General features: G+C 42.0%; 1 protein-coding gene across 1 annotated transcript in view; it reads right to left on the reverse strand.

Annotated features, from left to right (window-relative positions):
• LOC306966770 (uncharacterized protein) overlaps nt 1-15,927 on the reverse strand; it is a gene marked incomplete at both ends in the record, with an annotated part of 72,252 nt that extends 56,325 nt beyond the window's left edge. The window contains 5 exons of the mRNA XM_079561588.1: nt 13,432-13,605; nt 14,552-14,728; nt 14,966-15,139; nt 15,216-15,423; nt 15,909-15,927. Of these exons, the coding sequence (XP_079417714.1) occupies nt 13,432-13,605; nt 14,552-14,728; nt 14,966-15,139; nt 15,216-15,423; nt 15,909-15,927 (752 nt within the window). The remainder of the gene's footprint in view (nt 1-13,431; nt 13,606-14,551; nt 14,729-14,965; nt 15,140-15,215; nt 15,424-15,908) is intronic.
• Between the last annotated feature and the right edge of the window lie 1,403 nt (nt 15,928-17,330).

A 17,330-nucleotide genomic window follows, 5' to 3' on the forward strand; every position in this document is an offset into this window, starting at 1 on the left:
TGAGAGGATTATGATAAAGGCAATTTATGTGATAAGGACTTTCCAAACGCACTTTGAAGAGTTTAGTTTTTACTATAAGCACATCAGTTCTGTGTGTTCAGCTAAGCTACTGGTGTCTGTGCTAAGGCAGGACAATGTCACAGCACAGTTAAGTTTCAGAAGAGAACGGTCATGACAAGAGATCAATACAATTCATAGGTAATAAGTGATTAAAACATGATTAAAAGGTGGTTAAAAACAGGACTGAAGGTTTTTCAGTCATTTGAACATGTTTTGTGAGAAGTCCTGTCAGTGCGTGATATGAGTGAAACAGAGGCATCAAGCTCCGGCTGTAATAGTATTAGTACATGTTTTACAGCTTGTGTTGCACCACGAAGGAGTCGGCCCGTCTTTCCAGATGTGTGACATAACCACCTGTTCTGCTCTGGTGATGTTTGTGTTTCTGTGCATTTTTAAAGAGCTGTAGCTCAGCAATGGAAACATGTTCAGGGCTGTGTCGAGTCGACGCAAAGTATTTCCAGGAACAATCATCTAAAATGTGCTGGATTTTAAACTGTGGGATTTATCGGCTGATCAAAAGTGTGAGAGGCTCCACATAAGAAGTGTATTGAGTGATCATCTTCATATATTTGAGTTTATTAGGATCTAACTTTGCTGCAGTAGAAGCAGGATGTTGATCTGATAAAGAGTCTTTGAGTTCGAGCTTCACAGAGATGGTCTTACTCGGTCTAGTCTATGCAGGGTTAGGGTTACTAAGGCACTTACAGTTTTCCCCCAGATAGAGCCATATCAGTCATTCATTTCATTGTCATTTAGTGAAAGAGCTTTGGGCGGCTGGTTTTATAAATGTGCTACAGCCGTCGGCATTGGGGCTAAACGTACTTAAATCAGGTCTTATAGTTTGAACTAACATTAAACTCAAATGCTGCTGATGCTGTTTCTAATTCAAACTAAAGCAGAACAACTTAATCACTGCCTGTAAAGAAACGAGCTCCAGGTGAATTCACCTTTTCCATCTGTCCTCCAGGGGGCGGCACAGAGAAGGCCCTGCAGCCCAGACCTTCAGACCTTCAGACCTTCAGACCTTCAGACCTTCAGACCTTCAGACCTTCAGACCTTCAGACCTTCAGACCTTCAGACCTTCAGACCTGGCTGGCTCTGTCTGGGGAAACCTTGCGGTGATAACGACCGGTCAGAGTCTGTCAGGCGGTGAGTCCAGCTCTTATGTTACACTCTTGTTTAGTCCTGGTTTAACCCTTGTTTAGTCCAGGTTTAACCCTTGTTTAGTCCTGGTTTAACCCTTGTTTAGTCCTGGTTTAACCCTTGTTTAGTCCTGGTTTAACCCTTGTTTAGTCCAGGTTTAACCCTTGTTCAGTCCTGGTTTAACCCTTGTTTAGTCCAGGTTTAAACCTTGTTTAGTCCTGGTTTAGCCCTTGTTTAGTCCTGGTTTAACCCTTGTTTAGTCCAGGTTTAGCCCTTGTTTAGTCCTGGTTTAGCCCTTGTTTAGTCCTGGTTTAGCCCTTGTTTAGTCCTGGTTTAGCCCTTGTTTAGTCCTGGTTTAACCCTTGTTTAGTCCTGGTTTAACCCTTGTTTAGTCCTGGTTTAGCCCTTGTTTAGTCCTGGTTTAGCCCTTGTTTAGTCCTGGTTTAGCCCTTGTTTAGTCCTGGTTTAACCCTTGTTTAGTCCTGGTTTAGCCCTTGTTTAGTCCTGGTTTAGCCCTTGTTTAGTCCTGGTTTAGCCCTTGTTTAGTCCTGGTTTAACCCTTGTTTAGTCCTGGTTTAACCCTTGTTTAGTCCTGGTTTAACCCTTGTTTAGTCCTGGTTTAGCCCTTGTTTAGTCCTGGTTTAGCCCTTGTTTAGTCCAGGTTTAACCCTTGTTTAGTCCTGGTTTAGCCCTTGTTTAGTCCTGGTTTAACCCTTGTTTAGTCCTGGTTTAACCCTTGTTTAGTCCTGGTTTAACCCTTGTTTAGTCCTGGTTTAGCCCTTGTTTAGTCCTGGTTTAGCCCTTGTTTAGTCCTGGTTTAGCCCTTGTTTAGTCCTGGTTTAGCCCTTGTTTAGTCCTGGTTTAACCCTTGTTTAGTCCAGGTTTAACCCTTGTTTAGTCCTGGTTTAACCCTTGTTTAGTCCTGGTTTAACCCTTGTTTAGTCCTGGTTTAGCCCTTGTTTAGTCCTGGTTTAGCCCTTGTTTAGTCCTGGTTTAGCCCTTGTTTAGTCCTGGTTTAACCCTTGTTTAGTCCAGGTTTAACCCTTGTTTAGTCCTGGTTTAACCCTTGTTTAGTCCAGGTTTAGCCCTTGTTTAGTCCAGGTTTAGCCCTTGTTTAGTCCTGGTTTAACCCCTGTTTAGTCCTAGTTTAGCCCTTGTTTAGTCCTGGTTTAACCCTTGTTTAGTCCTGGTTTAACCCTTGTTTAGTCCTGGTTTAACCCTTGTTTAGTCCTGGTTTAACCCTTGTTTAGTCCTGGTTTAGCCCTTGTTTAGTCCTGGTTTAGCCCTTGTTTAGTCCAGGTTTAACCCTTGTTTAGTCCTGGTTTAGCCCTTGTTTAGTCCTGGTTTAGCCCTTGTTTAGTCCTGGTTTAACCCTTGTTTAGTCCTGGTTTAGCCCTTGTTTAGTCCTGGTTTAACCCTTGTTTAGTCCTGGTTTAGCCCTTGTTTAGTCCTGGTTTAACCCTTGTTTAGTCCTGGTTTAACCCTTGTTTAGTCCTGGTTTAACCCTTGTTTAGTCCTGGTTTAGCCCTTGTTTAGTCCTGGTTTAACCCCTGTTTAGTCCTAGTTTAGCCCTTGTTTAGTCCTGGTTTAACCCTTGTTTAGTCCTGGTTTAACCCTTGTTTAGTCCTGGTTTAACCCTTGTTTAGTCCTGGTTTAACCCTTGTTTAGTCCTGGTTTAGCCCTTGTTTAGTCCTGGTTTAGCCCTTGTTTAGTCCAGGTTTAACCCTTGTTTAGTCCTGGTTTAGCCCTTGTTTAGTCCTGGTTTAACCCTTGTTTAGTCCTGGTTTAACCCTTGTTTAGTCCTGGTTTAACCCTTGTTTAGTCCTGGTTTAGCCCTTGTTTAGTCCTGGTTTAGCCCTTGTTTAGTCCTGGTTTAACCCTTGTTTAGTCCAGGTTTAACCCTTGTTTAGTCCTGGTTTAACCCTTGTTTAGTCCAGGTTTAGCCCTTGTTTAGTCCAGGTTTAGCCCTTGTTTAGTCCTGGTTTAACCCCTGTTTAGTCCTAGTTTAGCCCTTGTTTAGTCCTGGTTTAACCCTTGTTTAGTCCTGGTTTAACCCTTGTTTAGTCCTGGTTTAACCCTTGTTTAGTCCTGGTTTAACCCTTGTTTAGTCCTGGTTTAGCCCTTGTTTAGTCCTGGTTTAGCCCTTGTTTAGTCCAGGTTTAACCCTTGTTTAGTCCTGGTTTAGCCCTTGTTTAGTCCTGGTTTAGCCCTTGTTTAGTCCTGGTTTAACCCTTGTTTAGTCCTGGTTTAGCCCTTGTTTAGTCCTGGTTTAACCCTTGTTTAGTCCTGGTTTAGCCCTTGTTTAGTCCTGGTTTAACCCTTGTTTAGTCCTGGTTTAACCCTTGTTTAGTCCTGGTTTAACCCTTGTTTAGTCCTGGTTTAGCCCTTGTTTAGTCCTGGTTTAACCCCTGTTTAGCCCTGGTTTAACCCTTGTTTAGTCCAGGTTTAGCCCTTGTTTAGTCCTGGTTTAACACTTGTTTAGTCCTGGTTTAACCCTTGTTTAGTCCTGGTTTAACCCTTGTTTAGTCCTGGTTTAACCCTTGTTTAGTCCTGGTTTAACCCTTGTTTAGTCCTGGTTTAACCCTTGTTTAGTCCTGGTTTAACCCTTGTTTAGTCCTGGTTTAACCCTTGTTTAGTCCTGGTTTAACCCTTGTTTAGTCCTGGTTTAGCCCTTGTTTAGTCCTGGTTTAGCCCTTGTTTAGTCCAGGTTTAACCCTTGTTTAGTCCTGGTTTAGCCCTTGTTTAGTCCTGGTTTAACCCTTGTTTAGTCCTGGTTTAACCCTTGTTTAGTCCTGGTTTAACCCTTGTTTAGTCCTGGTTTAGCCCTTGTTTAGTCCTGGTTTAGCCCTTGTTTAGTCCTGGTTTAACCCTTGTTTAGTCCAGGTTTAGCCCTTGTTTAGTCCAGGTTTAGCCCTTGTTTAGTCCTGGTTTAACCCCTGTTTAGTCCTGGTTTAGCCCTTGTTTAGTCCTGGTTTAACCCTTGTTTAGTCCTGGTTTAACCCTTGTTTAGTCCTGGTTTAACCCTTGTTTAGTCCTGGTTTAACCCTTGTTTAGTCCTGGTTTAACCCTTGTTTAGTCCTGGTTTAACCCTTGTTTAGTCCAGGTTTAACCCTTGTTTAGTCCTGGTTTAACCCTTGTTTAGTCCTGGTTTAATCCTTGTTTAGTCCTGGTTTAGCCCTTGTTTAGTCCTGGTTTAACCCTTGTTTAGTCCTGGTTTAACCCTTGTTTAGTCCTGGTTTAACCCTTGTTTAGTCCAGGTTTAACCCTTGTTTAGTCCAGGTTTAACCCTTGTTTAGTCCTGGTTTAACCCTTGTTTAGTCCTGGTTTAACCCTTGTTTAGTCCTGGTTTAGCCCTTGTTTAGTCCTGGTTTAGCCCTTGTTTAGTCCTGGTTTAACCCTTGTTTAGTCCTGGTTTAGCCCTTGTTTAGTCCTGGTTTAACCCTTGTTTAGTCCTGGTTTAGCCCTTGTTTAGTCCTGGTTTAATCCTTGTTTAGTCCTGGTTTAACCCTTGTTTAGTCCTGGTTTAACCCTTGTTTAGTCCTGGTTTAGCCCTTGTTTAGTCCAGGTTTAACCCTGGTTTAGTCCTGGTTTAGCCCTTGTTTAGTCCTGGTTTAATCCTTGTTTAGTCCTGGTTTAACCCTTGTTTAGTCCTGGTTTAACCCTTGTTTAGTCCTGGTTTAACCCTTGTTTAGTCCTGGTTTAACCCTTGTTTAGTCCTGGTTTAACCCTTGTTTAGTCCTGGTTTAGCCCTTGTTTAGTCCTGGTTTAGCCCTTGTTTAGTCCAGGTTTAACCCTTGTTTAGTCCTGGTTTAACCCTTGTTTAGTCCTGGTTTAACCCTTGTTTAGTCCTGGTTTAATCCTTGTTTAGTCCAGGTTTAATCCTTGTTTAGTCCTGGTTTAACCCTTGTTTAGTCCTGGTTTAACCCTTGTTTAGTCCTGGTTTAACCCTTGTTTAGTCCTGGTTTAACCCTTGTTTAGTCCTGGTTTAACCCTTGTTTAGTCCTGGTTTAACCCTTGTTTAGTCCTGGTTTAACCCTTGTTTAGTCCTGGTTTAACCCTTGTTTAGTCCTGGTTTAACCCTTGTTTAGTCCTGGTTTAATCCTTGTTTAGTCCTGGTTTAACCCTTGTTTAGTCCTGGTTTAATCCTTGTTTAGTCCTGGTTTAGCCCTTGTTTAGTCCTGGTTTAACCCTTGTTTAGTCCAGGTTTAACCCTTGTTTAGTCCTGGTTTAATCCTTGTTTAGTCCAGGTTTAATCCTTGTTTAGTCCTGGTTTAACCCTTGTTTAGTCCTGGTTTAACCCTTGTTTAGTCCTGGTTTAACCCTTGTTTAGTCCTGGTTTAATCCTTGTTTAGTCCTGGTTTAACCCTTGTTTAGTCCTGGTTTAACCCTTGTTTAGTCCTGGTTTAACCCTTGTTTAGTCCTGGTTTAACCCTTGTTTAGTCCTGGTTTAACCCTTGTTTAGTCCTGGTTTAATCCTTGTTTAGTCCTGGTTTAGCCCTTGTTTAGTCCTGGTTTAACCCTTGTTTAGTCCAGGTTTAACCCTTGTTTAGTCCAGGTTTAACCCTTGTTTAGTCCTGGTTTAACCCTTGTTTAGTCCTGGTTTAACCCTTGTTTAGTCCTGGTTTAACCCTTGTTTAGTCCTGGTTTAACCCTTGTTTAGTCCTGGTTTAACCCTTGTTTAGTCCTGGTTTAGCCCTTGTTTAGTCCTGGTTTAGCCCTTGTTTAGTCCTGGTTTAACCCTTGTTTAGTCCTGGTTTAACCCTTGTTTAGTCCTGGTTTAACCCTTGTTTAGTCCTGGTTTAACCCTTGTTTAGTCCTGGTTTAGCCCTTGTTTAGTCCTGGTTTAACCCTTGTTTAGTCCAGGTTTAGCCCTTGTTTAGTCCTGGTTTAACCCTTGTTTAGTCCTGGTTTAACCCTTGTTTAGTCCTGGTTTAACCCTTGTTTAGTCCAGGTTTAACCCTTGTTTAGTCCAGGTTTAACCCTTGTTTAGTCCTGGTTTAGCCCTTGTTTAGTCCTGGTTTAGCCCTTGTTTAGTCCTGGTTTAACCCTTGTTTAGTCCTGGTTTAATCCTTGTTTAGTCCAGGTTTAACCCTTGTTTAGTCCAGGTTTAACCCTTGTTTAGTCCTGGTTTAGCCCTTGTTTAGTCCTGGTTTAGCCCTTGTTTAGTCCTGGTTTAACCCTTGTTTAATCCTGGTTTAGCCCTTGTTTAGTCCTGGTTTAGCCCTTGTTTAGTCCTGGTTTAACCCTTGTTTAATCCTGGTTTAGCCCTTGTTTAGTCCTGGTTTAACCCTTGTTTAGTCCTGGTTTAACCCTTGTTTAGTCCTGGTTTAACCCTTGTTTAGTCCTGGTTTAGCCCTTGTTTAGCCCTGGTTTAGCCCTTGTTTAGTCCTGGTTTAACCCTTGTTTAGTCCTGGTTTAACCCTTGTTTAGTCCTGGTTTAACCCTTGTTTAGTCCAGGTTTAACCCTTGTTTAGTCCTTGTTTAGCCCTTGTTTAGTCCTGGTTTAACCCTTGTTTAGTCCTGGTTTAGCCCTTGTTTAGTCCTGGTTTAACCCTTGTTTAGTCCTGGTTTAACCCTTGTTTAGTCCTGGTTTAACCCTTGTTTAGTCCTGGTTTAATCCTTGTTTAGTCCTGGTTTAATCCTTGTTTAGTCCTGGTTTAATCCTTGTTTAGTCCTGGTTTAGCCCTTGTTTAGTCCTGGTTTAACCCTTGTTTAGTCCTGGTTTAACCCTTGTTTAGTCCAGGTTTAAGCCTTGTTTAGTCCTGGTTTAGCCCTTGTTTAATCCTGGTTTAACCCTTGTTTAATCCTGGTTTAACCCTTGTTTAGTCCTGGTTTAACCCTTGTTTAGTCCAGGTTTAACCCTTGTTTAGTCCTGGTTTAACCCTTGTTTAGTCCTGGTTTAGCCCTTGTTTAGTCCTGGTTTAAGCCTTGTTTAGTCCTGGTTTAGCCCTTGTTTAGTCCTGGTTTAAGCCTTGTTTAGTCCTGGTTTAACCCTTGTTTAGTCCAGGTTTAACCCTTGTTTAGTCCAGGTTTAACCCTTGTTTTGTCCTGGTTTAACCCTTGTTTAGTCCAGGTTTAACCTTTGTTTAGTCCTGGTTTAACCCTTGTTTAGTCCTGGTTTAGCCCTTGTTTAGTCCTGGTTTAGCCCTTGTTTAGTCCTGGTTTAAGCCTTGTTTAGTCCTGGTTTAGCCCTTGTTTAATCCTGGTTTAACCCTTGTTTAGTCCTGGTTTAGCCCTTGTTTAGTCCTGGTTTAAGCCTTGTTTAGTCCTGGTTCAGCCCTTGTTTAGTCCAGGTTTAACCCTTGTTTAGTCCAGGTTTAGCCCTTGTTTAGTCCTGGTTTAGCCCTTGTTTAGTCCAGGTTTAACCCTTGTTTAGTCCAGGTTTAGCCCTTGTTTAGTCCTGATTTAACCCTTGTTTAGTCCAGGTTTAACCCTTGTTTAGTCCAGGTTTAGCCCTTGTTTAGTCCAGGTTTAGCCCTTGTTTAGTCCTGATTTAACCCTTGTTTAGTCCAGGTTTAACCCTTGTTTAGTCCTGGTTTAGCCCTTGTTTAGTCCTGGTTTAGCCCTTGTTTAGTCCAGGTTTAACCCTTGTTTAGTCCTGGTTTAACCCTTGTTTAGTCCTGGTTTAATCCTTGTTTAGTCCAGGTTTAACCCTTGTTTAGTCCTGGTTTAGCCCTTGTTTTGTCCTGGTTTAACCCTTGTTTAGTCCTGGTTTAACCCTTGTTTAGTCCAGGTTTAACCCTTGTTTAGTCCAGGTTTAACCCTTGTTTAGTCCAGGTTTAACCCTTGTTTAGTCCTGGTTTAACCCTTGTTTAGTCCTGGTTTAACCCTTGTTTAGTCCTGGTTTAACCCTTGTTTAGTCCTGGTTTAACCCTTGTTTAGTCCTGGTTTATGGATACACACAGGGTTATGTAAATAACATGTAAATGATATGATAATGAGAGGGCGTGTGTTCTTCTAACACGTATGAAGATGTGTCTGTAGCTGAACATCTAAACACCACAGTCCTTCCATATGTGAAGAAAAGCCTCATCCTAAAACGGAAACGGTTTACACAGATGTTCTGCACAGAAAATCATCACAAATCTAAACATTTCCTGAGGAACAGTGATGGAAACGAGGATGAAAACACAACAAAAGTTTAGTTTGGTTTATTTCAAGCCAAAATGTAAAGATTAAACAATGAGGAGCCGTACATTAGACGGTTACACAAACCAGTCACAATCAGCCCCCCCCTCCCTCTGTTTCACCTTTATCACCTCATTTCACCCTCAAATACATCATCAGACTCTTTTCTGAGCAAAAGGCCCAGTTACATTCTGATTCACAGCCAGTCGCTTTAAATCAAAATACACAGATTCTAATCATTACACAAAACATATATTTCCTCAATCTGCAAAATCAAAGTGAACATAACAAATAAATGCACAGTGACAGTGTTTTCCTCATCAATCATTGATATATTAAAGATGATATAAACTTAAGCCCATACAAACATGTTTATAGGATCTGAGATCACTGTGATTAAACCTCACACACTCTGACCCTTTGTCAAATACTTTATAGGCAGATTTATTCCCTTTAAAAACAAAACCCTTCTCACCCTGGACACGGACTGTTCCTCCCTCTCCCCTCAGGCAGGAGGCTACGGTCCCTCCAGACCCCCCTCCCTCCACCATCACACTCACAAACAAAAGACCCAATAACTCATATCATAAATGTTAATATAAATCTGAAGCAAAAAGTAAAGCGTGTTTATATGAAGCTCTGGTCCTGGAGGTTCTTCCCGTCTGAAGCTCCGCCCACTGCAGCTCTCTCTCTCTGGATCAAACTTTAGTCAAACTCTGAACAGGAAAGAGCCGTTCTGTCTGGGATCAGTCTGAGGTTCTGCCACCAGCTGCTCATCTTCTGGAGACTTCACTATCAGAAGCTGTTGAGGAGCAGAAAACAGAGAGGATTCAATTAAAGTGATTTAATGTTTTGAATACGCCCTCGTCCTGGAACTGCAGAAATACTTGATCTGAGCAGATACTCGAGTAACTCTGAGACTTTAGCAGAGTCCAGTTTAAAGCAACACAAAGAAACAATATGGATGAATTTCCTCTTAAGGCGAGACACGGCAGGTGTGAAGTACTGAAGGTGAAAGTACTGATTTTTCAAGCAGTGGTGTAGATTTTTGAGCCCTTACAGTCGCTCATACAGACTTCAAACTTTCCATCCTTGGACTAGAGGGATTTTTTAATATCTAATTCCGAGCCTGATTTATTCAGCTTTGAACCCCCCAAAAACAAGGCGGAATTTGAGTTAAGAGAGAAAAGGAAAAGGACTGAGAACCTTCTGTGTGCTCCAGGCTCTGAATAAACACAAAGTCAGTACTCACAACATTGTGTTCAGTTGACAGTCAGGGCTGCGTTTAAGGTCCAGGAGCTCCTTCACATCTGAATAACGCAGTCTGTTATCACTCAGGCTCAGCTCAGTGAGATGTGAGGAGGGGTTGGACTTCAGAGCTGAGGCCAGAGCGGAACAGCTGATCTTTGTCAAACCACAGTCACCCAATCTGAATAAAGAATAAATGATGAGATTAAAGTTCACAGTAAACTTTGACACAGAGACATTATTTACTGTTTCCTTTTCTGTTTGTGAACATTAAACACTGTTATTCTGAGACTGGCACCTGCAGCATTAATGACTGAACACGAACACACAGGATATAGAAAAAGAAGAAATCATTTATCTCTGAGACACTGTAAGTGTGAGTTTGTCTTTTAACCTCTTAACCCCCGCCTGAACCAAGCACTTTTTCTTCAGCTTTTCCCAAATCTAATCTTTTTGTCGAGGGGCGTGGTGTTTGTCTGAGGGGGCGTGGTGTTAGTCTGAGGGGGCGTGGTGTTAGTCTGAGGGGGCGTGGTGTTAGTCTGAGGGGGCGTGGTGTTAGTCTGAGGGGGCGTGGTGTTAGTTTGAGGGGGCGTGGTGTTAGTCTGAGGGGGCGTGGTGTTAGTCTGAGGGGGCTAACACCAGGGGGAAAAGCTATTAGTCAGCTTTTCCCAAATCATGTCCCCCAGTTTGGCTTTTTCCAAATCTAAAAACTAAAAGAGGCAAAAAAATGACAAAAACGAGGTTTAAAAAGTGATGAAAAACAAAAAATGTGACAAAAATAATGCAACAAAAAAGGTTTTGAGTTTTTATGTCTTAGATTTCACATGAGACGTCACTCTGACCGATTAAACTTTTAGATTTGAGTAAAGCCGAACTGAACAAAAGGTGCTCGGTTAAGGTAAGAGGTTACGGTGTTTGAAAAACTCGTCCTTTTTGAGATTTGTTTTATAAAATCCTGCACTTTTCAAAGTTACTTTTTAAGGCAGTGTTTAAATGTTGTGTTTACCTCCACGTGATATTAAAAGGATAAATACACATTTTCTTTTAACTTCATCTTTTAAACCGAACCATAACCCTCACTCTTCTCCTGAACCTCAGGCAGGAATTAGAAATGTGAAAATCCCTGTGAAAAAAACTTCCAAATGTTGGAGCATTTTTCTCAGAGGCTGTTGCTAAATAAAGAAATAGAAGAGTTTATGAACCCAAAAGCCATAAAGCTGAGTTTGTAGCACATTTAAGTTATATTCAGCTAATCTCACACAGTGAACTTACTCGAGTTTCTGCAGGCGACAGTCTGGGCTCTTCAGAAAACCACACAGATGAGCCACTCCCGAGTCAGACACTCTGTTGTCACCCAGGTACAGCTCAGTGAGATGTGAGGGGTTGGACTTCAGAGCTGAGGCCAGAGCGGAACAGCTGATCTCTGACAAACCACAGCCAAACAATCTGAATAAAGAATAAATGAGGAGATTAAAGTTCACAGTAAACTTTGACACAAAAACATTATTTACTTTTTCCTTTCCTGTTTGTGAACATTAAACACTGTTATTCTGAGACTGGCACCTGCAGCATTAATGACTGAACACTAACATACAGGATATAGAAAAAGAATAAATCATTTATCTCTGAGACACTGTAAGTGTGAGATTGTCTTTCAACCTCTTAACCCCCGCCTGAACCGAGCACTTTTTCTTCAGTTCTGCTTTTCCCAAATCTAATCTTTTTGTCGTATTTTGTAAACGTTTTTTGTCGTGTTTCTAGTAGGTTTTTTGTTTTTTGTCACATTTATGTTGCTTTTCCAGTAACAAACCACTCTAACCACTAAGCCACTGTCAGACTGGTGTCAATGGCAGTGAGTCCGAGTAGCATCTCGAATTTCCCCAATCGCATTAATCAAATACTTACCTACGCTTTTGTTTTGTTCTCGTCTTTTTATCACTTTGTCATTTTCTGTTGCTTTTTTTTTGGCACTTTTTTGCCCTTTTTTGCTTTTGTTCTTTTACTGACTCTGACCTGAGAGGGTGATTGGCTCCATCTCCCCAAGTCCTGTTCACCTCAGGACCTGGAGGCGTGTGGGTCGGATCACAGCTGACCCTTCTCACCCTGGACACGGACTATTCACCCCCCTCCCCTCAGGTAGGAGGCTACAGTCTATCCAGACCCACAGATCCCAACAGTTGAACAGTTTTTCCCCACAGCCGTCAGACTCATGAACGATAAACAGAGCCGGTGCCTAAGCAAAAACCCACTTGGGGCCCTACAGCATCACCCCAAGGCTGTTTGATGAAGTGAACTCATTTACCATCAAAAACAGTTATACTGTGCAGTAGTGCAGGGCAGGAGTGGAACATAACCTGCCCCACTAACCACTAACCCACTGTTAGTCTGCGGTTTAGGACCATATTAGTCTATTTCCCCCAGGAGGAGAGAGGAGGAGAGAGGAGGAGAGAGGAGGAGAGAGAAGTTAATCAGAAAGGAGAGTGTTTGATAAAACATTAATTATCTCCGAAACTAGAAAGAAAACAGTGATTTGGATTAAAACTAGTGACTGTTTAGCTTTGAATTTCTCAGGAACCGAGACACGCACAACTAAACTGTTTTCACCTACGGAGAGCTGAGAGTCTCGCCTTTAAAACGAGCCACAGCCTGTGTCCATAGATATAACACAGAATACACTGTGGTGCTACAAATATCATGACAAATGGTCTGGATTGTTGACGCTCAACAGCAAAACAGCGGCACACTGAATGTGTTAATATAGACGCTGCAGTTACACGTATGACCTGAGGTGGCAGTAGTGAGCATAAAATGACCAATTTGCATCTAGCCCCTTTAAGACATTCACGGTCTGCACCTCTGTTCTTTTACAGACTCTGACCTGAGAGGGGAGTTTACAGACTATTAGTGTTAGTTTGAACATTTCCATCTTTATTTCAATTTTCTTTAATGGTTATTAAGGAGAGAGAGGGAGGTGCAGTTGTTGCTTCTGCCTCGACCTCAGGCCACTCCCCCTCAAGCCACTCCCCCTCAAGCCACTCCCCCTCAGGCCACTCCCCCTCAGGCCACTCCCACTCAGGCCACTCCCACTCGCTCCTAAACTCCTGTGAGCGCTGACACCAGAGTCTGGCCCTGACCCTCAGGTCCTGGAGCAGCGCTGACCTCACAGACGGACAGATCTTTGTTTTAACCCCCACCTGAACAGAGCACTTTTCCCCCAGTTTGGCTTTATCCAAATCTAAAAACTAAAAGTGTCAAAACAGCGAAGAAAACATGATCAAAAAGTGATGAAAAGCAAAAAAAATAGATCAACAAAAACTTGGAAAAGCAAAAATAACACAATAAATATGTGACAAACACATGAAAAAGTTTTGTAGGCCTTAGCTTTCAAACGAGACGTTCCTCTGGCCTATAGGCTGTAAACTCCAGACGCTTTTAGATTTGAGTAAAGCCGAACTGAACAAAAGGTGCTCGGTTAAGGTAAGAGGTTACGGTTTTTGAAAAACACGTCCTTTTTGAGATTTGTTTTTTAAAATCCTGCACTTTTCAAAGTTACTTTTTAAGGAAGTGTTTAAATGTTGTGTTTACGTCCACGTGATATTAAAAGGATAAACACACATTTTCTTTTAACTTCATCTTTTAAACCGAACCATAACCCTCACTCTTCTCCTGAACCTCAGGCAGGAATTAGAAATGTGGAAAATCCCTGTGAAAAAAACTTCCAAATGTTGGAGCATTTTCCTCAGAGGCTGTTGCTAAATAAAGAAATAGAAGAGTTTATGAACCCAAAAGCTATAAAGCTGAGTTTGTAGCACATTTAAGTTATATTCAGCTTATCTCACAAGGTGAACTTACGTGAGAATCTGCAGGCGACAGTCTGGGCTCTTCAGAAAACCACACAGATGAGACACTCCCGAGTCAGACAGTCTGTTATAACTCAGGCTCAGGTCAGTGAGATGTGAGGGGTTGGACTTCAGAGCTGAGGCCAGAGCGGAACAGCTGATCTCTGACAAACCACAGTGGTACAATCTGAATAAAGAATAAATGATGAGATTAAAGTTCACACTCAAGCCACTCCCCCTCAGCACACTCCCACTCAGAACACTCCCACTCAGGCCACTCCCACTCAGGCCACTCCCACTCGCTCCTAAACTCCTGTGAGCGCTGACACCAGAGTCTGGCCCTGACCCTCAGGTCCTGAGATCTTTGTTTTAACCTCTTAACCCCCACCTGAACAGAGCACATGTCCCCCAGTTTGGCTTTATCCAAATCTAAAAACTAAAAGTGTCAAAACAGCGACGAAAACATGATTAAAAAGTGATGAAAAACAAAAAAATAGATCAACAAAAACTCGGAAAAGCAAAAATAACACAATAAATATGTGACAAACACATGAAAAAACCCGTCAAAGAAAGTGATGAAGAAAGCAACAAAAATATGACAAAGTTTTGTAGGCCTTAGCTTTCAAATGAGACGTTACTCACATGAAAAAGTTTTGTAGGCCTTAGCTTTCAAACGAGACGTTCCTCTGGCCTATAGGCTGTAAACTCCAGACGCTTTTAGATTTGAGTAAAGCCGAACTGAACAAAAGGTGCTCGGTTAAGGTCAGAGGTTACAGTCTTTTAAAAACTCGTCCTTTTTGAGATTTGTTTTTTAAAATCCTGCACTTTTCAAAGTTACTTTTTAAGGAAGTGTTTAAATGTTGTGTTTACCTCCACGTGATATTAAAAGGATAAATACACCTTTTCTTTTAACTTCATCTTTTAAACCGAACCATAACCCTCACTCTTCTCCTGAAACTCAGGAATTAGAAATGTGACAATCCCTGTGGAAAAAAAATTCCAAATGTTGGAGCATTTTCCTCAGAGGCTGTTGCTAAATAAAGAAATAGAAGAGTTTATGAACCCAAAAGCTATAAAGCTGAGTTTGTAGCACATTTAAGTTATATTCAGCTAATCTCACACAGTGAACTTACGTGAGAATCTGCAGGCGACAGTCTGGGCTCTTCAGAAAATCACACAGATGAGACACTCCTGAGTCAGACAGGTCTTCGTTACCAAGCAGGTCCAGCTGAGTGAGATGTGAGGGGTTGGACTTCAGAGCTGAGGCCAGAGCGGAACAGCTGATCTCTGACAAACCACAGCGGTACAATCTGAATAAAGAATAAATGATGAGATTAAAGTTCACAGTGAACTTTGACACAAGAACATTATTTACTGTTTCCTTTTCTGTTTGTGAACACTAAACACTGTTATTCTGAGACTGGCACCTGCAGCATTAATGACTGAACACTAACACTATGTTTAATGTCGCACATCTCACCAAGAAAAAATCCTAGTTTGTGAACCTGTTTACAAACAATGGCAATAAAAACTATTCTGATTTTGACCTGAGAGAGGAGAGTTTACAGTTCGGACTCTTCAGACCGTCACACAGCGCAGACATTGATGCATTGCTCAGTTTGTTGTCACTCAGATGCAGCTCTCTGAGATGGGAGGGGCTGGACCTCAGAGCTGAGGCCACCACTTCACAGTGAAGCTCAGAGAGGTCACAGTTACCAAACCTGTAACAGATGTTAGAGTCACAGGTGTTAGATCAGACTGAAGGTCTGAAGCTTCTGTTTGTGACTGAGGACTCACACAGCCTTCCTGCAGTTCGTCACCGCTGGGATCAGGTTCAGTTTACCCTGAGGAGACACTTCGTACATGTTTAGGTCCAGCTCCTCCAGGACCTGCTGTGACGTCTGTAGGATGTAGGCCAGAGCTGAACACAGAGACTCAGACACTACTGGCTGAACTCGACCTCCAGACTTCAGGACATCCTGGATCTGCTGCAGAATCCTGGTTTCTGTAAACAGGGAAGATGCATCCAGTGTTTTTGTTTATCACGGCAAATACAATAAATCTGTAAGTGTTGAGATAAATAATGTAATATATCCACAAAGAAATAAATAAGTCTGCGAACCAGTCCTAAAATAAATAAAAGGCTCTTTTTCATTCATGCTGTACAGTCATGTCATAACTTTACTCCCAGGCTCTGTACGTTATGGCTTGCATATCAGTATGACGCATAACTAAGGTATTTTACCCTCTTCATGTGGAAGCACAGTCAGACTTGAATGGGCGACCAGCACATTATGTTGAGTTCATGTCAAGTCCTGCACTGATGTTAAATAAACTTCTCCTGCATAAGACATCCAGACTTCTGCCTGTTCCTCATCCATCCTCTGACACCTTTGTTTTTGATACGTTTTACAGTTTTTTTGTGGCAGTGCCGTAAATTTCACAAAGAACTTTGTGACTCCATGTTATTCCAATGGGATGGACACATACGTCTCTCATTATACAACATTGCAGCACGTTAGCGCCCTCTGTAGGTGGTCATGGAAGTACGTCCTGTTAGGGCCGTCAATGCTGCTTGTGAAATAACAAAGATATTATTCACATGGAGAGGCTAAAATATAGTTTTAATGTTTACTGACAAAGATTAAAGGCACATCAGGACAATACGGTTGGTCCACAGTGTTGTGTTAGCGCCCCCTGTAGGGTTACAGAGGAGCAGTAATGGAGGCACGGCCCGTGAGCGCTGTTCGATGCGGCTTTGATTGTAATCCTATTTTCATGTGTATGAACAAGTCTGTTCCAAAAAGAGTTCAGATTGTTCAAAATGCTGCTGCCAGACTTTTGACTGAGAACAGCCAGAGCCCACATTACCCCCATCCTATCAAGTCTCCATCGGCTTCCTGTCACATTTCATATAGAGTTTAAAATGTTAGTGGTGCTCGGCTGCTGCCTGGTCAGGCGCCTCAGTATATCGCTCCTCAGGAGCTCCTTCAGTCTTTAGACCAGGGTCTCCTGAAGATCCAAAAACACATTCTAAAACCGGGAGAGATCAGACCTGCCCCAGTCCCTTCCTGAGCTTTGACTCTGTGGACTCTTTTAAAAAGCATTTGAAGACTTTTGGTTAATGGATTTTTAAATTTATATTCACCCATTTTCTGTACAGCACTTTGTGATTTTTATCTGTGAAAAGCCATATACAGATAAACGCTACTATTTACAATTACACAGGCCTAGTTCTTATGTAAAAGCCATTAAGACCTGGATGACTGAAATACCTCCCCCTTAAACAGAGGTTGTTATACTAGGCCCTCCCCCTGATCAAACATGAACCTACTGCTATAAAAGTCAAAATCACTACATCCGGGTTAGCGGAGATAAATGCTAACGGCGCAGCAGCTACGCTAACCCTGGAAGTACCGACTTTAGTAAATATGACTTTTTTAGCAGCAGGTTCAGCATGTTTGTCTAATGAGTCTGAGAAATAAGTCGGTTCAGTCACTCTCTGTGGAGTTTCACAAATATCGATGGTTGTTTTTAAGAGTTTGTTTTTTCTCGCATATTTGCCAGTTTGCTCGGACCTGGAAGCGGAAGTCGTGACGTCACACTGAACAAACACATTCATACAGCATTTTTCTGAGTGCATTAAATTGCCTTTATAACATTCCTAATGACTGCAGAATGTTCATACCTCTCCCTACTCATTAAAGCCACACCGCGTAGATTTTTACCAAATAAATGAAATTGAAATACATGCATTTATTTAAGACAGATATTTTCATCATTGAAAAATACCTCATAATTGAACAAACATGTGATTTTGCTGTGAGCGGCTCACGTCTTCTTAGACATGACTGTAACTTTACCGGAAGTGGGTGCGTCTTCAGTTCGTCTCCATGGCGACTAAAGTCAGCA

Source organism: Gobius niger, assembly GCF_951799975.1.
Source record: "Gobius niger genome assembly, chromosome: 8".
NCBI classification, from domain to species: domain Eukaryota; kingdom Metazoa; phylum Chordata; class Actinopteri; order Gobiiformes; family Gobiidae; genus Gobius; species Gobius niger.